General features: G+C 33.9%; 1 protein-coding gene across 2 annotated transcripts in view; it reads left to right on the top strand.

Moving 5' to 3' along the window:
• The window catches only part of PDE3B (phosphodiesterase 3B), a 46,747-nt gene extending 25,564 nt beyond the window's left edge, over positions 1–21,183 (top strand). Inside the window, exons 5-16 of one of the 2 annotated variants that reach the window (XM_032222822.1) lie at positions 5,084–5,193; positions 6,830–7,034; positions 7,590–7,666; positions 8,361–8,485; positions 9,306–9,440; positions 10,205–10,316; positions 11,913–12,026; positions 12,797–12,990; positions 14,621–14,824; positions 18,423–18,581; positions 18,989–19,223; positions 19,869–21,183. In XM_032222822.1, the coding sequence (XP_032078713.1) occupies positions 5,084–5,193; positions 6,830–7,034; positions 7,590–7,666; positions 8,361–8,485; positions 9,306–9,440; positions 10,205–10,316; positions 11,913–12,026; positions 12,797–12,990; positions 14,621–14,824; positions 18,423–18,581; positions 18,989–19,223; positions 19,869–20,071 (1,873 nt within the window). In that variant the 3' untranslated portion in view covers positions 20,072–21,183. The remainder of the gene's footprint in view (positions 1–5,083; positions 5,194–6,829; positions 7,035–7,589; positions 7,667–8,360; positions 8,486–9,305; positions 9,441–10,204; positions 10,317–11,912; positions 12,027–12,796; positions 12,991–14,620; positions 14,825–18,422; positions 18,582–18,988; positions 19,224–19,868) is intronic. The other variant, XM_032222830.1, reaches the window with a different exon arrangement.
• The last annotated feature ends 1,417 nt before the right edge of the window (positions 21,184–22,600 follow it).

The following is a 22,600-nucleotide window of genomic DNA, read 5'->3' as shown; positions in this document are numbered from 1 at the left end:
TTACATTTATTAATAAATGAATTCTTAGGTTTTTAAATTTTCTCTATAAATTAGAAAGTTGAAGCTAATGCGTAAGAGCTACCAAGCAGTTACTAGAACACAAGAATTTTCAGAACAGAACTGCAGAAATCCAGATGACCACTAGATGACAGCAAATAATTAAATACCAGTCAATAATAATCTAGATTTTTGCTGCTCATATCTGAAAGCCTAAAAATGTCATTATTGAGAATCATGTTGATTTTTTAAAAATGTACTCATATTTAAATCTCCAGTTTGCATGCTAGTAGTTCAAACTGAACTACTTTGTGCAAACTGAAAAATAAAACTTAAGTGATAAAAGTCAGAGAAAGTGAGTTTTAGAAATGCATCTTCTAGTACAGAGGTCAAGAAATTGTGATGGAAAGGTCTTCTACTGGGCAGGGTAAGAAACATTTAAGCAAATGTTTAAAAAGAAAGAAGCGAGAACATACACATAAGCCAGGGCTGTCAAACTCTTGGTCTGTAGGCCAGCTGCATCATGTGCTGGCCAGACCCACACCCGTTTTAGTGAAGGGGGAAAAGTCCCATTACGTCATGTGATGCCTCTGTGACAATGTGAGTTGGCACTCCTGACATAAGTAATAGAGAATGACCAATATAGAAGCTGTAAGAATCTAATTAATTTTTCAGACACGAAAAAGCTGGAGGATAATGGAAGCCAAAATATATAGGCAGGAAAAAGTTTATTAACAAATTTTCCACAAGTATATCAAATAGATATAATAATCAGTGCAAAAATAGTTACTGAATCATATTGATTGGTTCAAATAAAAAAGTTTCAGATTTCATTCATCACCAACTGTTTATTATAAAATTTCAATATGTATAAATTAAATTATTAATTTAATTGGTATATTTAACCCAATTATATATATGATAAAACTTCTTTCCAAACAGACAAATGAATCTAAGGATTAATAGACATATGCAGCTTAAATTATGCATTTTTATGTATGATCTAAAATGTATATAAAATACAAGTTCTCCCTATCTAGACAACGAAGCACCAGACTTCACTTCAAAAATCTTCTGAGTTCTGACCATACCTAAATGCTTCATGTGTATTTTAAACATTTTAAACAGCAGATGGCATAGTTTTATAACATAGCGGCTATTTTTCTATTCATTTTTAAAGTGAAAATTGTATAACATAAACGTTTCCTTAACTCTTAAATATTCTTTTTGAATAGCAACCCCAAGATAGATTTGATAAAAATACATGCTCAGTGTGCATTAGGACTAAATTGTCACTTGTAGGATTACACATTAATGTTATAAGTAGTAGAATGCATTCGTTAATGGGCACCGAGTTGCACAGTGGACAAGTTAATAAATAAAAGAATGTAATGATAAAAACTCTCCAGAAATATGTTACCCTACATTCCATCTCCTAGTTAAACACATTGTCTGGAAAGCATTTGTAATTTGGACTATTCTTTTTAAGAGGAAACAATCTGTTTAAACATATTAATGAAATATATATTAGTAGTTCAGGATTTCTAAACTCTTCACGTATGTTTCTCATTTAAAATTAACTACAACTAAAAACTTTTTCTTTAAGAATTACATGAGTTGTAAGAACATAAATGCTACTTCTATCCATTTTTCTGCAGCAATTATTCATCAAAAATATTTCTTTGTTAATAGGCAACAGCAAAAGATAAATCAGTATGTAAAAAGCTGTAACCATTACTTTCAATCAATTATATTATACATTTCTTAAATAATCATTATATATTCATTGCCCAGAGCCTCTTTCATCACCCACAAACCCCCTTTGAGGAAGCTGGGCAGCTGAGAAAGTACAAAAAAAAAAAAAAGTGGTTTTCTCTCCTCCTGAGCAATGAGCTTAGAATTAAGAAAAGTGCTATACAAATAGTCCTCATTTCGTGACTGTCTTGTTTAGGCGCTGCTTGTAGTTATGACAGTGATGGAAAAGAAATTTTACAGCTAATCCTCGCATTTACAATCTTTGCAGGTCAGTAAAGCAAAGGAAAGCTGAAATAAGATCATAAGCATAGTTATGGTTTCACTTTGCTTTCACTTTGACCAGTGACTGGTCCTGACTGAGGTCACTAAACAAGGATTATATGCAAATATTTGAGGTGGTGGGTTTTTAAAAAAAATTATGCTGTGCATTGTAAATTGTATGTTCACTTTGTAGACAAGGCATTGCAATATTTTAAAAAGTATCACAGACTGAAAGAGCATGATCAAGTGGATCCCTGCTTTTAAATTCCCTCAACAGTGCCTGTGTCTTCAGCCTGTGGTTACCTTTTATTAGGTATTGATAATAGCACATAGTTGCTAGGGAGCATGAAAAGTATATTCTCTTGTACCGATGTCCTATGTTTGGGCTTCTCGCAAGAGATTGCTGGAGTAATTAATCCTGTGGTCTGATACAGTACAATTCTTTTTATTATGTTTCCAAAATATATTATGTTTCTATGCCATATTTTATAGCACTTAGCTGCATTTCTGTGTGTTTAACCTTTACTATATCTTAGTATATAATTATGCATCTGTGCATAGAGAACATTATGAATAAGGTACACTTATAATAATGATTATACTGCTATGTTGTTCTGATGACTTGCATGAAATAGCAGTAATAACCAGAAAAAATAACTATCCCAAAAAAACCACACCTGCACCTTCTTATCATGGAATATTTTTGAATGGTAGCCAAAATGAAAAGACTATTTCTTTTTAAAATATTTTTTTCAAAATGTGACATTTTTGTATTATACTAAAAATGAGTTATAACTGAATTAGACTAAAGTAGGTTTTATATTAATTCACTTTGTCCCAGTGAGGTGAGAGACCCAAGGGTGGATTAGTAAATTCTCCTGCCCTATTTTGTAAGAGTAATTTAATTTGTACATACCTCTAAATAGGTCCCAAATAAAGTCACACTGAAAAATATTATCAAACAATATGGCAAAGAAAAAAAATCAATTTATATTAATTGGTGTGGTTTAGAACCTAGTATGGGTTATAATGGTCATACTTTGTACTTACAATTTTAATGTAATTGGCAAATCTGGCCAATTTGATCCTTCTTCAAGAGAAGGAGACTTTTAGGTTAAGAGTACTGACTAATAATAGTAAAAATGTTTATCATGACTTCAGCACTCTGGATAGCTGACTCTAATTACTTAGCAGAAAGTCTAACTAGAATCAGTTAAGACTAGGAACATGCCAAATAATAAATTTTCCTTACCTGAAATAAATTAAAGGGGATTGTAACTGGTAGCCCTCCTTGATGATATCTCTGTTTATATTTATTGATCAAACAGGAAAGATTCCTAAGAAGAAGAATGAAGGTAGCCATAAGTCCCCAAAAATAATATTGAAGGCCTACCTAATTGTAGACCTATAGGTCTACTAAATGTTATAAGCAAATTATGTTCATTGCATCTTGGTAATAAACTGCAGGTTTGGATGAAATCTGAATAAATTTTATAGGGGACGGACGGACACACACACACACACACACACACAGATTGCCCTAAGTTTCTTCCAACTTACAACTTTGTTTCAACTATTTTAAAAAACTTTATATTGGGAAGAATGCTTGTTAAACTTTAGTTATAAATTTCTAAGATTTATACGAGGTCTATATTTCCCTTACCCAAAAATGCAGTTCATACTCTGACCCCTCACTTTAAAATGATTCTCTGGTGTCCCACAATAACAATAACAGTAAAACCCCAAACAATAAAATCCATGAAACCCAATCAAAATCAACACCTTAGTCATCCCCTTGGGATGTTTCCCCTCCTTGCTCTACTCTACTTTTGAAGGCTGAAACAATATCATAGAGCAAAAGTTTAGGACTTTTAGGTTATCAGCAAATTTCATCTGAATCTTAGAATATAATCTTTCCAAGCATACACATCTGCAGAGACTTGAGTGATATTCAGTTCCAATTGTATCAGGTAGTATCAGGTAGTACAAGGAGGTAGCACCTGGGTGGCAAAAGATTTTTGGGAAGGAGCCCAATTATCTGTCCATATTTACCTTTCCCAAATTAAGGAACACTTTTTTTCTGGGCTAAGTATAATATTTTTCCTTTTGCACTATAACAGGGGAGAGAGGATATTTTGAAACCCTTATTGGAAACATATGTGCCCATGAAAAACCAGACATATTGAAACAATGTTTTATTTTACAAACATAGCTTACTCTTGCATCATCATTATCATGGAAGAACAATTATATGTTCATTTCTCCATGTGCTTTGCTTTTTTTAGACTGCAAAGCCTCTATAGCCCAAATTATAGCAAAATACTGTGTAGCAGCAGTGAAAGTAGGGCATCAACTAATATAAACTCTCCCATAATCAGAATTTAGCTTATTATGAAGTCATTATAAAAGAAGGACTGGTAGTACCAGGGGGAGGAGTAAAAAGAGGGGTCAGCCTAGAATTCTTTATGTAGCCACAAACTAAGTCCAAGCCGCTTTGATTGCCATTGACCCTTATCTCAGTATAACCAGGTACTGACCATTAGTTGATAGCAATAGCATTTAGACCTATATACTGCTTCACAGTGCTTTACAGCCCTCTCTAAACAGTTTACAGAGTCAGCTTATTGCCCCCAACAATCTGGGTCCTCATTTTATCCACCTCGCAAGGATGGAAGGCTGAGTCAACTTTGAGCCTGGTGAGATTTGAACTGCGAAACTGCTGGCAGCTGGTGATCAGCAGAAGTAGCCTGCAATACTGCACTCTAACCACTGTGCCACCGTGGCTCATGATTCCTTTTAGCAATAAATCAGTTAAGTTCAACTTTCATATGTGGACCTTGGTCTTTTGCACCTGAGAATCATTCAGGGTTTTGTTTTATGGTTCTTATTACTTCTTTACTATTTTACTACTATTTGTTTATTTGAATATCTTTACTATTCAATATCCTTGCCTTTGACTGTAATCATTGATTGATGTCTTACATTTAATTGCAATTTTAAAATGTACTTTCCTGTATTTTAGTTTAGTAAAACAAGAGGAGAAAGATTTATTTTTCTGTTTTTCAATTAGCCAAGGATCTTATCCAAATGGGCCTCTTGTTGGTACAAGCCTATTGACAATTCCGAAACAAAGATCATCTTCAGTGACCTCAGCAAACAATACAGGTTCTAGACGAGCTGGTAAGACTGTAATAATTGTTTATAAATTGTCTGTAGGGATGTCCATAGAATGATATTATTTATTTTGAAAACAGTACATTTATGCAACTTAAAATTATATATTGCTTAAATTATTTTATTTTAATTAAAATATTTTGTTGCTTGCTCAAATAATAAAATACATATTTTGCAGAATGATAAAGGATGTTTTTATTGTTCTGTTTGCTACCAAAGTTAAGGGTGTGAGTTGCTTATTGCGTATGTAGCTAAAATAAAATGGCTGAAGGGACTTGTAGAATGCCCCCCTGCTAGATTGAATTGGAGTGGTAGGATAGGACAGTCCCTTAGGTAACCCATCCCCAAGCTATGAAGGGCTTTAAAGGTGATAATCAGCGAGTTTTGCCCCAGAAACACACTGGGAACCAACACAGTTCACAAAACAGTGGTGGTACATGTGTGGCAGTAAAGATTCCCCCTTTAATAAACATTATGCCAATTTTGCTAAGTGAAATATGTTATAGATTTTTTATATTTAAGTAGTCATTGGTTTATGACAACAATTGAACCCAAAATTCCCATTGCTAAGCAAGGCAGTTGTTGAGTTATTCCTCATTTTATGATCACTGCAGTTGTTAAGTGAATTGTGCAGTTCTTAAGCAAATCATGCTTCCTCCATGACTTCGCTTGTTTGAAGCTGGCTGCGAAGGTTACAAATAGCAATCACATGACTCGAGGACAGTGCAATTGCCATAAATACTTCCAGTTGCCAAGCACCCAAATTTTGATCACATGACCATGGGGATCCTGCAAAGATTGTAAGTGTGAAAATGGTCATGTCATTTTTTTCAGTACTGTTTTAACTTCACTGGTTGCAAGTTGGGGACTACCTGTACTTGCAAATATTTACAAAGCAGTCCAGAGCTTGTCCTTGAGAGCAAGCTTTGCAGGCTGCAAATATTGCTGGCTGAAATTTTGTCAGCCTTTTAATGTTTGAACAGTCTTTAAATCTTCAGTATAGTTCCAGTTCCTCCCTCTGTCTCTCTTTACCTCTGGGACATTCTGAAAAGATATAGGAGAAGGTGTGAAATCTCTGTGTGTGAATCCATAGATAATCAAATGAAGAATTACATGTAAGTAATCAGATACAGTTCAAAAATTGTACAAGTGCTGTAGTATACACAGCCCAGTCACATTGTGTGCATGTGTATGTTTCTGCATATATATGGTGCTGGCTGGTATTAATAAAAACACAAGTATGAATTAGCATGTGAAACAAGTTCTAACAATAATGTATAAGTAGAACTCCATTTTTTTTGCAAAATAACTTATAATTGTTAATAGATCTGAGATACTCTTGTGGAAAATTAAATTAAACCTGGTTAATGAAAAGTTCACTGTATGAAAAGTATATAAACAGAAATCACAATATATTAAAAACCAGTAGCTAGCATTTTTTAAAATATTTAGGTACCTTATGGAGAAAATGCCTTTCTGAAAATAAAGTTCTTGATTCAGTAGAAGTATACTAACAAAGGGGTTCCAAACCACCTTTCTAGACAGAGTTCCAGATTTAACCTGCAACCTGAGAACATCTGTTGAATCAGGGCTATTCTTCTAACATTGTATTTCTTTGGTTTCTCCTTCATCTTCCCTTTAGGAATTTCTCAGAATTTAAGTCCTGGCATTTCACCCAGTAATGGATTTCTCTCCAGTGGGTATCATCGACCACCTGCGGAATTTCCTGATACCGCTGATTTCTTTACTAAACCTAGTATTAATGTACATAAATCTCTGGGAAGCCCATTTAATTTTTCAGATTGTCAACAACAATTTAGAACATCTTCATGTTATACCTGTAATAGGTAATGATCTATTTTTGTTTAAGCAGTTAGCATATATAATATCTTTATTTGATAGATGGTGTCATCTTAGGGTCCCTTCACATTACTTTTAAAAATTAAATAATAACCTGTTTGTTATGGTATGCCGTTACAATATTTTTTTAAAAAAATATATTGGTTTATACAATTATTGGCTGCTTGTATCTGAACCTAAGTAAGCTTTCTCTAATGATGATTCTTTGTATTGGCATCAGCCTTTACCTTTTTTTATATATTTCTCTCTTCTCCTGTATCCTAAAAACATGTGAGAAAATATATGAAAAAAAATATGTGAAAAAATATGTGAAAAAAGGTCTCTAAAGATATTTGGTCCTCTATGCTCCCTTGAAGCCCTTCTTGAATGCAGCTAATGCAGATATTGGTGGATGCCAAAATTGGAGTTACAGCAGTGATACTCTTACTATCTTACTAGTTTTAATATCTCTTCATTGATAGAGTACTTAAGAAAAATACATTTAGAAAAATGTGAATACAAATTGAAAATGAAATTTCTGGTTTTTTTTACTCTTCCGTAAGTTGCAGACGGCAAGTATTCAACTCTGTTGCAAACTCATTATTTGAATCTGTAGCAGAATGTCAAAGTCAAAAATCAGGTAGGATTATGGTCCATGTGAATATTTAACATCGTTTATTTCAGTAATAACTATTTCTTTGAGAATATGAATTCATGAAAAACACTTTAGGTGATCCACTTTATGAATTTCAGTCTCAGCTACAGTGTTTTCCATCCAGAACTTTGTGAAGTGGAAAACATGAGCAGAGTTCACTTGTATAGAAAATGGAAATTTTAAATGTTTTCCCCATCTTCCACTCCACAAAACATACCAGTAGTAGTGAACGGTTGATCTTGCCAACACATTAGGAAGTGATACTAGAAAATTAAGAATTATTTAGTTATATTTATAAAATAAAATCTGAGAGGTATAAAGCATCCAACATAGTAACAACAAAAGAACAAAGGACAATGCATGTCCAGAAAAATAATAATAGTGATAGATAAAATCCCATAAGGGTCTTAATACCCATTCTAATTCAAAGTTTGGGAAAACAGCCAACATTTCAGCAATTTCTTAAACATCGTCAGGGTAGGAGCATATCGATCTGGAATACTATTTTTAAAAAATATATTTTAATATTTATTTAAAACATTTGTATATTTTGTTTTTAAAATCTTAGAGCAATCTATAGTAATTCCAATATTTTCAAATGTTAGTATGTTTTATAATGAGATTCAGCTTGATTAAATTTGCTTGATTAAATTACTAATATTATATGTACTTGTTTAAGGTGAAGATGGAAACAGTGAGGTTTTAAAAGACCCCAACCATGTTGCAGAGAAACTGCACAGTGAATTGGGAGAAACAAAAAATCCTTCTTGTCAAATGGATCAAACTAAGAATTTTCAGTTTGATGCAAGTATATTATTTCAGATTTACTTTGATAGTTTGATCTCTAGTTTTAATAAGATGTTTAATATTTTATTGCAAAAAAACCCTACTTCTATACTTCACCCATTTACCTGTTATTATAACATTATTTATACTGAATTTTATTTTCTTTGGTTTCTGTTTGAATTGATCTTGAAATTTTTAAAATAGCAGAATCAAAAAAAGATGCAGTAAATGTATACAAAAATATTAAAACATATTTACATATATTTCTTTGCCTTACATATTATTTTGCTTCACATTATAACCGCAATAACATTCTGACTCTCTGAGCATCTTTGTTTTTACACAAAGAAACCCACTGTCCTGGTATATGGTGGTGTTGGTTTTTTGCAGATTGTTAGTGATTCCAAATGTTGAATTATAAGTGCTGTTAACAAAAAAGCTCCACTTATATCTGTACCAATTGCTTCAGCAAAGACCAGATTGAGATTTACGGTACATGCATGCATGCATACACACATATATACAAATTGATTTTAAATTGGGAGAAGAAAGTAGCTCAGATTGTGAATCTTATAAAAATAATGCTGTGAAGACAACATATTTTTGAACTAAAATATCTTGGAAGATGCTGCATATTTATTTACAGTAATTACATCAGAATAATCAAATAATCTTAATTCATATTAAGAGTCAAATACATACAAATGTCCCTTTACTCTGTGTAACCATAACAGTACCTAGTTGAATTCTGATTGACAGAGCTTAATTTTATGATAACAAAAGATGTTTGCTTTCAACTTCCTGTTCTTATTTAATCTTACTATTTTTTCTGTCACAGATTGAGGAGAATTCTTTAGAAAAGATGTTAATAGAGAACCATAATTCATTAATGGAAGAAATGAACAGCTGGAATTTTCAAATATTTGATCTTGTTCAAAAAATGGGCGATAAATCTAGAAGAATCCTTAGTCAGGTTTGTTGCTACTGTAGAAATTCTGTTTATTTTATCTGAATATTTCTAACCGTACACTCATGAACATTTTGAAAGCTGTTCTCTCTGTATAAATACATACATTGATATAAATAAGTAGCATATTTGCAAACAAACCTATCTGTTTTCCAGACTGAACCATGTTTTTCCTCAAATAGTTCCATATGAATGGGAGGAAGTGAGAATAGATAAGGATAAAAGAAGCTGTTGAAAACTGTTGTTAGCATAGGGTAGAAATGACTGTTCTTACAGCTGATCTTCTAAATCTTTCTGCTTTTTCTGCTGTATATGTTTTATGTGTATTTAGAGAGAATAGTTAATGTATACACTTATAGATCAATTGAATTTATAAATCAATTAAGTTAATCAAGAATATTTCATCTGAGATATATCTTAAAAAATTGAATGTAAATATGCATATACATATATAGATGTGACTTGTACAGATTTAACAAGTAGGGAGAAAATCTCAAGAATTGGTTAGCAAATTTATGTTATAATATTATAGTATTAAATATTAATTGGATTTTGACAAAAACAATTAATAGTTTCAATGCTATAATTTAAGGTAATTCCTTACCTTCTGTTAAGTCCCATTTCTATGCCCTTCTCATTACATATTCTTCAGACTGAGGTGGACTACCAGAAAAAGGCACAGGGGGAAAAAACCAACATCCATTCTTGAAGAATCCTTTAAAAATGAAATGTTTTTCATATGTTTTCATATGTGTCTATTATGTGTTTAGGTTGCATTTGCATTGTTTCAAGACACTGGTTTATTTGAAATTTTCAAAATTCCAGTTCAGCATTTCATGAACTACTTTCAAGCACTAGAAAATGGCTATCGAGACATTCCCTGTGAGTAATAGTTGACAAAATTAGGCTAATTTATTTATTTTTTTCAATACATTTTATTTATTTCATTTCATTTTCATTTTATACAATCACTTATATACTGTGCGTAAAAAAAAAGAGAAAAAAAAAAAACCCCAACATGACACTTCATTCCCCCATACACCCTCTCTTCTCCCCCTCCAACTTTCATTTCACCCCTCCAGCATTCCCCTCTTCTACTTCCCTTCCCCCTCAGACATCTCCCCCTCCCTCCATCTCACCCTCCTTACATTCCCTCTCACTCCCTCTTTACTTCTCCCTCCTCTTTCCCTCTTCTCCTCGCTTTGGTGTATCCATACATTTCAGTTTGTTTTTTTTGTTTTTTTTTAAAAAAAAATAAAAGAGAAAAAGAAAAAAAGAAAAAAGAAAAACGAGCCACAGTATACAAGTGAATTCTTATTGTTCTAAGAATTGAAACTGTAATTCCACCCTCCCCCCTCCCCCCTATAATCCCCCCTCCCTAACCCCCTTACGGCTTCGCAGGTCCCATACCCGGCATAATTCTTTAACAAGCATTTGAGTATAATAAGGCCAGCTAACTTTAAAATTAAAAAAATAAAATAAAAGTAAAGCCAAAGAAAAAAAAAGAGAATAGTAAAAAATACAAAATAAAAAAAAACACACACACACACACAAAAAGAAAGGAGAAACAAGAAGGGTCAATAAACCCACTACGTTAACACAGCTTCCCATTATCTGTAAATCTTAAACAATGTAGCTCATTCCAAATTTCGGTTATTTTACTACTTGCAGGGTTTCAAACTGTATTAGAGCCAGGTAAGTTGATCAATTAGGATTCCCCAACTAAAAGTCTCATTGCTTTGTCTATCTATTTCTATTCTAGAAATTAGGCTAATTTATTAATCTGAGACTTCCACTGAGTTTTATTAGATTATATTTGTGAGGGTTAGGATTAGGGTTGTAAGGAACTATTATCGTAACTTAGTAGTATATTTCTGTTTCTTTTATTTATTTTTTCTTAATCTTACTAATTATGTGATAAGTATAGATTTAAAAAAATAATAATAATAAAATAGATAAAACCAAATATGTGTAGGGCTTTGCTAATCTAAAAAAATATTAAGGAGAGATAGGAATTAAATTATCATTGAACCTAGCATCTGGAGTCTAGTTGAGTCATGGCAACTAGACTTCTTTTCTTTTTGGTTTACAATGTTTTTCTCCTTATCCAAGTAACTTCTTCAGATTGATAAGCAGCAAACCATTTCAAGAAAATTTTTAAAAAAGAAGTCCAGTTCCCATGACTCAACTTCCAGACAATTCTACCTGGAAGGAATCTTCATTGACGCAATGAACCTAGTGAAAAATCTTATTGAATCCCTGTGTAATTAAGCTGTGGATTTGAAATTCTCATGGTCTATTAACTGATGAAGAACTGGCATGCAAATGGTTTTAAGGTGAGAGGGGAATACAGCTGCCGTCTATGAGGCCATTTTTTAAAATTAGAATTCTATCTTTGTCTCTGTCTTGAGTTTCTTTGGGTTATTGAGTCTTCATATGTAACGGCAAGTTTACGTTTAATAAAAACTATTATTTTAGATCACAATCGAATACATGCAACAGATGTTCTTCATGCTGTGTGGTATCTTACAACGAGACCAATTCCCGGATTTCAGCAAATAGACAGTGACTCCGGGAGAAGAACCGCCAGAGGTAAGTCTGTAGTGTTATTCCACAAGGAGGCCGTGTCTGATAGAGTAAAACAAATATACCTGAAGTAAATATACACTTGTCTGAAGATTGCCTGCTTGAAACTAAATTTAGTAATTCAGATTTTAGGAAACTGATTGGATAATTGCTGACAGACTTTACTTCTTAGCCAAGTAAACTGTTTTCATTTGGAATCCTTCTCCTGAATAAGGCCTATATTTTATTGTAGTGGTCAGCATGATTGGTCAGCATGTTTCCAGCAACTAAAATGCATTAGAGTAATACTTCTTTATTTAATTATTAAAATAAACGCCTCAGACTAAAAATACTTGAAGGCTTTAATTTAATTAGAGCTTTTTAAAATTATTCCACCGGAAAAATAAAATAGTATTCAACATCCTGTTTCAATTAATATATACCTCTTTAGTACATTCTGTTATTTTTAGCATCAGGTGAATTGAATGAATTCTTTAATATTGTGTAAAGTGAACTGTGATGCTAAAGTATATATTTTTTAATTTATATCACTTGTGCCTTCCCCCACTTATGCTGGAAAGTTTGTCTCACTAGCTCGAATATTGGTGTAATTTACAGGACCTTTAAAGAAAGCTCAGCAAAATCAAAAGTTCTACTCTGATAGCGTCCTGACTGAGGAAATATTTAATTGGATCCAGCACAGCGAGATCTATAAATTGCTTGATATGCTGAAAATGTTTATAAAAATTCTGAATATTCTTAAAATGTTATTTTTATGATTATTATTTTGGATACAGAAAGTGATATTTCAGGGGGCCATGTTGCCTATGTTTCATCCAAAAGCTGTCCTGTTGTAGATGAAAACTATGGATATTTAGCATCAAATATTCCAGCCTTAGAATTAATGGCTTTATATGTAGCAGCAGCCATGCATGATTTTGATCATCCTGGTCGGACAAATGCTTTTCTGGTAGCAACAAATGCGCCACAGGTAGGATCGTTTTCTGTATAATGTGAAAAGTCATGTATGCTACATAATTCAACTATTAAATTTAGCATTATATAATCAGATTTCTAGCAATTCTATTATTTTAAGTTTTATACTTGCAGAGCATTATATTCAGCACCTGTTCAAAGTTATGATGGTTCTGAATCAGAGAAACTTGACCAGTCTTTGAAGTTGTGGCCATTGCAACATTCCCAAAATCACGTGATTGCAATTTAAGCATTTGGCAAACAGCTTGTAGTTACGACAATTGCCGTATCCCACAGTTGTGTGATCACCATTTGGATCTTCCCTGCTAGCTTCCCACAAGTAAAGTCAATGAAGAAGCCAGTAGGACATCACACTGCCAGCCCAGAGATGCGGTTAAGCAGCTCAGGAAGAGAGATGCTCTGTAGAAGGAGATGGTACAACAACTGGGGTCCCAATTTTTCCCTGAGGAACAAGACCTCACACCCAATTATTTGTGGAACAGCGCCTCTATAGAGTGTCTGCATGATTGTTGCCCTCCTCTCCTGCCATAGGCCTGCAGCTGAACCTAACCTTAGATGGCCACATTCAGAGCAGGGAAACACTTCCCTCTGCATCCATCCAAGTGTTGGTAATGCTAGCCAGCTTTGCCTTCTCATCTCTGATGAAATTGTAGATAAAGAGAAATTTATTACTGGCATTTAGCAGCTGTAGCTGGAGACCAAGGCCTCCAAGGGTCTGATAATCTAGTTTACAAAATGGGATAATGCATTTTGGGATAATGAATTTCGGAAGTTAATTATATGCAGTGTGCAGGGTTTTTGTGGCTGCTGCTATAGTAGTGGTTCTAAATCTCTTTCCCATCAACTTAATTGGATGGTTCCTGGTCCTACGGTTTTGAGAAAATAGGAAAATTTCTTCCTGCCCACTTTCTCCATGCTATGAGCAATTTTATATGCCCTCCTTCAATCACTTTTCCAACTTCAGCAGTCCTAGACAATATAGCTTTTCTTGTAGGAAATGCATTTGAATTTCCTAATCATTTTAATTTCACCTTGGGAACCAGAAATGTACACAATATTTCAGAGATAGATGCATGCCCATTTATGTAAGGGCACTGCATTATCACTTGTTTTATTTTCAGTCCCTTTCCTAACGATTCCTATGATGAAATTTGCATTTTTCATAGTTTCTGCACATTCTGGTGACATAGTAATAATCCCATGAACTGGCTAGTTTATAGGCAGCTCAGTTCCCATTAGCGTATACGTGAGATTAAGGCTCTCCCTACAATGTGCATAATATTGCATTCACTTGAACTAAACAATTTATTATTTAAGCTTCCCTCTCCCTGTTTCAGCTTTTCCCTCTCTTTTCAAGAAGGTGGAGAAGAATGACTATAAGCAGATGCTTCTATGGTTTATTTGAATATGGTTCTTCCTTAAGAGTAGGAAATTAAACTTAGTATATGTTTTCTGGATCTAACTCAGATGGTGTTTTTATTTAGAGATTTATATCTAATTGCTTAGCATAATAATTCTCATAAAGAAGTAACTGCTTTATTCTATTTCTCAGAGATAACATGAATTGGCTGTTACGGTTTTGTGAAATGTCACTCTTTAAAATATTTGTACTAATTATTTTTCAGGCTGTGTTGTACAATGATAGATCGGTTCTAGAAAATCATCATGCAGCCTCTGCATGGAGCCTCTTCTTATCACTACCGGAATACAATTTTCTGTCTAATCTTGACCATGTACAGTTCAAACGATTTCGATTCTTAGTGATTGAAGCAATACTTGCGACAGATCTCAAGAAACATTTTGATTTTCTTGCTGAATTTAATGCCAAGGTGTGTTGTTCTACTTAATATTATTTATTCATTATATTTATAGAAATTTATAGAAATATGCAGTACGTATGTATGTTGTATGGTTTAAGCAATATTATATACTACCTATTTAAATATTTGCTTATTAATTTATGTTCTTTACAGTATATAAAGAAAAGGATTATAAATAAATGAAAAATACAGAACAAAGTTAAATTAATCAAACCAAAATAGAACCAAATTGTTTCAAACATAAATGCACTTAATCTGCATAAAGACCAATAAAATTCACATTTTAGTCAAATATAAATATGTTTTGAATGGCTTTTTAAGCCATGTGTTACATTAGGGTAAGTTGAAAAAGTAATTTCTTATACAGCTGTCACATATTTTCTTTGTTCCTGTCTACATTGCATTAAGAATCCCCTGAACATAGAACAATATAAAATCAGGAAGAAAAGTAGTCCTACTGTGGGGCAGATGTGGGTAATTTTTGGGCACCCCCCTGCTTGCACTCACATGTGTGCATACATGCAATGCTTTTGCACATGCGCAGAAGCATCCAGGTGGATGGGTGGAGCCTCCTGCTGCCACTACTACCGGTTCAGCTGACCTGGACCAAACCAGCAGCAACCCACCTCTGCTCTAGAACAAGTCTCATCTATTTGGGTAGTCAGTGCAAGAAGGTTAGGATGGACATCATAAAAGTTCCTCTATGGTGATCTTCCCAGGCCGTTGCACCATTCCTAGAATGGCGCAGATAGTCTTTAATACACTTGCTGTAAAAAGGTTACGTTAGGTCCTTAGTTCTATCTGCTTTCAGACATTTCTAAATCAATCTCCTTCTATAGACAGTCAATTAAGACTGTGATACCGATTACTTTGTCTCCTTCTACATGTTATTGCATGGTGCATTGTTATCTGCCTGCCTGCCTGCCTGCCTGCCTGCCTGCCTGCCTGCCTCTCTCTCTCTCTCTCTCTCTCTCTCTCTCTCTCTCTCTATCTATCATCTATCTATCTATCTATCTATCTATCTATCTATCTATCTATCTATCTATCTATCTATCTATCTATCTATCTATCTACGTAGGGCATAGATTGCATATTTCACATTATTATTATTGGGGGAATGATAGACTCTCCACTGGGGAAGAGAAGTTACAGTTAGTTGAGGAGGGGGTACTAGTGAAATCATACAATTCTGTATTCTATACAAATTTCTCAAGTATGACTGGGAAATTTGTATTTTTTATTTAACAACTCTTTCTAACCCATATACTAAATTTCTTAGCTATTATATACCAATTCACTTTGACATGCCAAATTCATAATTACTGATCAAATGTAGTGGATTAAAATTTTGTTCATCTCTCAAAATAGAAACAAAGAACAAGGTAATAGAAAAGGGAATAGAATAGAAAAGGGGAAAAGCACAAGTATATTGTGATGTTGCTTTTCTAATCTTATAATTCATTAAATCAGACATATAAATTATAATCTATAGACAGGATCAGCAGTGATATCAGGGGGAATGAAATTCTGACATTACAAATAATGATACTGAAATCTTAATACCATTCACCAAGCAGTTGTTTTGGTGTGGCAGATATTTATGCACTGGGGATTTGATTAAGATTTTTATTCTGGAAAGAACAGTTGGCCTCAATTCAATTAATCATCAGAAAGATATTGAACCTCTTAAGAGATTCTTGCTCAGATGAATTCTCTTCACAGGAATTGGCACTTTAATTATTTGTAAGATACGTGGCATAGCAATTATAATCTTCACTCGTTTTGGAGTAATCCAAATTCTAGACTGTTTAATATATTGCCCTATCTGAGAGCTGGTTTGTTCTTTTATTCTTTTATATACCATAGTGACTGGCTAGTTTATTCTGTATAAAATGTGGTAAGCAAATAATATATATCACACTGGAAGATGTGCAGACATATAGATTCTTGATCTATGCATGATATCAGTGAATTCTGTAATAGGGTCACCTGAGTGATAATACGGAAAACACTAAGATCAGTTTCTTTTTTTTTATTAGCAGATTTCTTAATTATTTTTTCTAAGATCAGTTTCTTATTGTGATACCTTTGAGGAATTTTAGCTAAAAACTATTAGTAGGATCTGTTTTGTAGTAGATTTTTCATGGTGCTAATTCATGTGTGTTTTATGATTATTTTAAGTTTTTAAGTGAGTTTGAGAAATCTAATCTAAATCTTATGGTTAAAAATCTATGATGAATCAGGGTATCTTTGACTGTATAATAGGATTTGTTTTTTGGTGGATTTCATAATTGCTCCGAGTGGAAGTTGGAAATTATGTATATATGTACATTGTAAAGTGTGCAGTTTATTTATTCCATCATGAGATGGAAGATCCAGTGCCTGGAGTTGTGCCTGGCTGGGAAGGAACAGATTCAGAATGAATTGTAGCAAGTTAAAAGTGCTGTTTTTTGTATAGGCCCTTTGCTAATTGGTTAGTTCCATCTTTAGCTCTTGACATCAGGTTTTCCTAGACTTGTGACTTTTGCTAGCACAGCAAGAATAGGTCGTTGCCAGATGACACACTGTCCTGTTCCAGCTAGCACACCAATTACAACCTTTTCTAGATCAGGAGATGCTGTCTATAGTGAATCATGACCTTTCATCTCCCAGTTTACTGTAATTTGCTTTATATGGGACTATTCTTGAACATTACTTGAAAGTTACAGCATGAATTAAACATAATCCCTTACTTCCAGATTGATTGAAACCAGTACCTCAGAATGATACCAGTACTATGGAGATTGCATTGTTGCTTTGAGTTTTGGGCCCATTTCAATATACAGAACATTACTTAAAATATACTTAGTAGCTCAGTTTTTTGGGGGGACTCTCTCCTCCAGGTAGGATCCGTCTGCCTACCTCATGCAGGCCAAGTAGTCATATTGAGTATTTTATGCCTGGAAGGAGGTGGCTTTTTTTTGTTTTTTTTGTTTCTTGAGGTCAATCTGGCACTTTCTTTGCTGTTATTCAGGAAATCAACGAAGATTTATGAGTGGTCTATAGGATTCCTTGAAGAGTGGTTGTCAGGTTGGCTAATGTGATGCAGTTATTATTGTCTTATACAAATATAAATGCAGGTAACTGAACATAAATAATTTTCAGTGCATTGTGTATTTTTAATAATTTGTTGAATTTGGTGGTTTTTTTCCGTAAGTATTAAGCACAAAATGCTAGACAGGAACAAGGAGATGAATGTCAACAGCAAAATTCTTTAAAAATACTTTAGGTAGGTAGGGGGAGAGAGAGGGGGAAAGGGAGAGATATGGATATATATATATAGAGACGGATAGACAGACAGACAGACAGACAGACAGGAGTTAGTTCAATTCACTGCATTCGGTGATACTTAAATCACAAATAAGTGTAAACCTGTGCCTCCTTCCTTGGAACTAAGCCATACTGTATACCTAGGAATTAGTTCAAATTACACATGAATACTGCAGAATGTAAGAAGAAATTAAAGTGTACTTTATATAAGAAACTCCCAAAATTTAAATTTATATATATAAGCTATGAAGGATTGAGGAAAATATTTAATTTATTCCTTTGTCTCTCTTCTAAATAGGTAAACATGAATGGACATGGTATTGAATGGAGCAATGAGAGCGATCGACTGTTAATATGTCAGATATGCATCAAGCTTGCAGATATCAATGGTCCAGCCAAAGTTAGAGATCTCCACCTGAAATGGACAGAGGGAATTATTAATGAATTTTATGAACAGGTAAACCTGTGTAAACAGAACACATATGAGAAAATAATGCAAATAATCTTGTACATGGAATGGCCATATGCATAAAATCGGATCTTAAAATATTTAAGTGTATTATTTTACAGAGGGATCTAAAATCATGCCAAAAGTCGGAATGTAAGTCATACAAAACCTGCATGCTGCCTATTCCTCTATTAGACTGTTATTTGTGTAAAGATTTATCATAGAACTTGTCCATCTTTTATATCCTATTTCATCTGTTTAGAAAGTATCTAAGTGTAATGCAATTTTAAAAGCAAAGATTTAGTTATTTTAGCTCTTTGTAACACTAGGTAAGATTATGAGAAGAATTCCCCTTTTTTCTTCTTCTCTTGTTCTGTCCAATCTGTTCTAAGTGTTTTGTATGTATAAATTTCCAGGGAGATGAAGAAGCAAACCTGGGGCTACCTATTAGTCCTTTTATGAACCGACATTCTCCTCAACTTGCCAAATTACAAGAATCTTTTATTGCTGACATTGTTGGTCCTCTTTGCAATTCTTATGATGCAGCCAACTTGCTTCCAGGCAGGTGGATTGAAAAAGATGAGCGGGAAAGCTCTGAAGATTGTGATGCAGAAGAGGATAGCGAAGAGGAAATGGAAGATTTAGGAACAAGTAAGAGTAAATGCTGTTTTGAACAATTTGATTTCGGTTACAAGTAGTCCTCGACTTACAAAGATAATTGAGTCCAAATTTTCCATTGCTAAGTGAGACATTTGTTAAGTGAATTTCCCCCCATTTTACAACTTTTCTTGCCTCGATTGTTAAGTGGATCATTGCAGTTGTTAAGTTAGTGACACAATTGTTAAGTGAATCTGGCTTCTCCTTTGACTTTGCAAAGGATTGCAAAAGATGATCTCATGATCCCAGGACACTGCAATTATAAATTTGAATCAATTGCCAAGCAATTGAATTTTGATCCTGTGACCATGCAGATGCTACAATGGTCGTAAGTGTGAAAAATGGTCATAAATCACTTTTTACAGTGGCGTTGTAACCTTGAACAGTCACTAAATGATCTGTTGTTGAGGACTACCTGTATTTCCATAAAATAAGATATTGTAATAGAATGTCACCATTATACATTATCTAGGAAACTTGCTTATTTCTTAATATTTTCTTCTCTAACTTCCAAATGATAACAGGCCTCTTTTTCCCCCTCTTTTCCTTAAACAGGACATAAATTAAACATATGATTTATTTTCTAAAAATGTGTTATTTATTTGAAGTGAGTTTGAAAAAAATTGTTTTCTTTTGCAGAATTACAAAGAAGAAACGGACAGCAAATATTTAGTCAGCTAACATACCATTTGAATGAAAACCATAAAATGTGGAAGAAAATAATTGAAGAAGAGGAACTAAATAAACCAGAAGAAAATGAACATTCAGAAAATACCTCCTTATGTCAAACAGATGAGATTCAGGTCATTGAGGAAGCAGACGAAGAAGACGAACGACATTAAGAACAAGGAAAAAAAAACACTTTAGAAAGACTTCGTAACAGTGTTCTAGACTGCTACAAGAATATACTTTTGCCCATAATGCTGGCTGTAAACTGACAGACCTGAAGAAGTATGAAAAATAGTATACTGAATCAGAGGTGGGTTCGGCCAAGTAGGTAGTAACTTCGCCGGCTATGCAAAGTTCTGTCTTGTTTTTTGCTTCTGCACATGCACAGGGGCATTTTTTAACCAGTAGGTTAATGCATCAAGCGAACCAGCAGTAGAAGAAGCCAGAACCCACCCCTGTACTGAATAATGTGAAAGGATACTTATTTCTTCAGCATTATCACACTTCTATGCACTTTTGATACATGGAAATTTTAAAAAAAACTTCACAGCCTTACTGAACACAGTACTGCATTCCATGATGAGAAGATTTTATGTCCAGCTTGGTCTTCATGTATCTTGTTTTGCTGCCTTCCTAAAAGTAACTTTTTAATATCAAAAGGGAATTAACAGTTTGGAGAACAATTAAACCCGAAATACCCAAGTTATAAGGACATTGTGTTTTGCAGATGCTCCTGAGACAAAGGCCTATAATATTTTAGAATTTTGTTTTTAATGCAAACCTTAAAATCACTGTGCCTGTCAATAAGCAGTTCCCATAAATTTAATTTGCAAGAGTTTGATTAATGAAGTTATTGGATTGATTTAACCATTAAATGGCTGCAATCAGAATTGCCAGGTCCTTATGGTTAAAATTGAATTTCCTCTGCACCTGTTTGATGCTTTTGTTTTTACTGTGGCAAATAGCCTGCTATTTTATTTTTCTAAAAATGTACAGTTTCCAATGAGTATTCAGGCTAATTTCCTAAATATACCCCTGTTGCCTTTTTTTCCTCATTGTTCTGCAATAGAACATACAAGCTATTTAACTATTTTAATAATTACAGGATTTTATTCTTCTAGTCAATGTTATAAATATATTCCACTCTTTTTCAGGATTCATGTTTAAAAACCTGGCACGGTAGATTTTATATTTACAGACTTATGCTAATGCTAGATGGTCATTAAAAATTGACTTTTGCTCTGTATATAATCTTCATAAAAATTAAAAGATGGTTTTATATAAATGTTCTAAACTCAGTTTTAGTCACATGGTATCTAACATATCAGAAATATTATTGAATTAATTTTAATAGGAAAAGCTTGAAAGAAACATTACTATATTCTCATAAAATCAATTACCCTGATTTATTTTACGTTAATCAAGTTTCAATTTCTCTTTTGATAAAGTATCTGTTTGTACCTGGATGTGGCAGATAGATCTATTGCTGTTTTGGGATTGTATTCTTAATTGCAACCAAACTGTTTTATTTCGTCTGGGACCAATAAGTAATTAGCAATTACTTTTTTTCTTTTCTTTAAGGAGAGTAATATTTGATGATTTGTAATATTCTCCTCCTATCACCACCCAATATTAGAAGGGAACCAGGTGATCAGTGCTAATGAGCCGAGGTGGCGCAGTGGTTAGAGTGCAGTACTGCAGGCTACTTCAGCTGACTGCTAGTTCGGTAGTTCGGCAGTTCAAATCTCACCGACTCAGGGTTGACTCAGCCTTCCATCCTTCCGAGGTGGGTAAAATGAGGACCCGGATTGTTGGGGGCAATATGCTGACTCTGTAAACCGCTTAGAGAGGGCTGTAAAAGCACTATGAAGTGGTATATAAGTCTAACTGCTATTGCTATTTGAGATCACTTTATGTTTCCTAGGAAAATTTATGAGATGCACAATTATGTGAAGTCTTGACTTAATACTCCACTAATAGAATGCACACACAGAACCTTACCTAAGCACGGTAGAAGAGGCAATCTGATATAGTAGTTAGGGTTTAAGCTAGGAAGTGGAATATCGTGAATTCTAGTGCCCCTTAGTCACAAATCCAGCTGTGTGGATTTGTTCTCAGTCCTAGAAAAGAGATAGTGGAAAACCACTTCTAAAAATCTTGCTAAGAAAACTGCACAGATTTGCCAGGTGTTAACAGTGACTTGAAAGGACCAAGAAAAAAAGAGGTAGGAAATATCCCTCAATCACTGGCTTTATGTATCTGTAATATCTATGTATGTACGATCTGTATACCTGAGAGGAAAAAACTGTTGCCTGTGCCTTTCCTCCCATCTGGCTAGTTTAAGGACTCCCTCAGAGAAGAAAAATGCCCAATGCTAGTGAGAATGGGCTAGTATAGGGCTGTCAAACTTGCGGCCTGCAGGCTGGATGTGTCATCTGGTAGCCATGCCCACACCCAATTTAGCAAAGTTGAGAAAAGTCATGAAACGTCATATGATGCCACTGTGACAACGCAAGTTTGACACCCCAGGGCTAGTGCCTTGGAAAGACAGAAAAGTTTCCTCCATGGAGCATGGCTGGAGGTGAGAAGTAAAAAAAGACTTATTGTTGGATCTCAGTTGCTGTAACAGGTTGTTAGGAGATTAGAAATGAGAGCTGGGAGAAAAGTAGTGGGAAAAATAGTTTAAGGACTTAAAGAAGGAA

The sequence above is a fragment of the Thamnophis elegans genome, chromosome 1, assembly GCF_009769535.1.
Source record: "Thamnophis elegans isolate rThaEle1 chromosome 1, rThaEle1.pri, whole genome shotgun sequence".
In the NCBI taxonomy this organism is placed as follows: Eukaryota; Metazoa; Chordata; class Lepidosauria; order Squamata; family Colubridae; genus Thamnophis; species Thamnophis elegans.
Note: the sequence above shows the minus strand (reverse complement) of the source record. Positions and strands in the feature narration are given on the sequence as shown.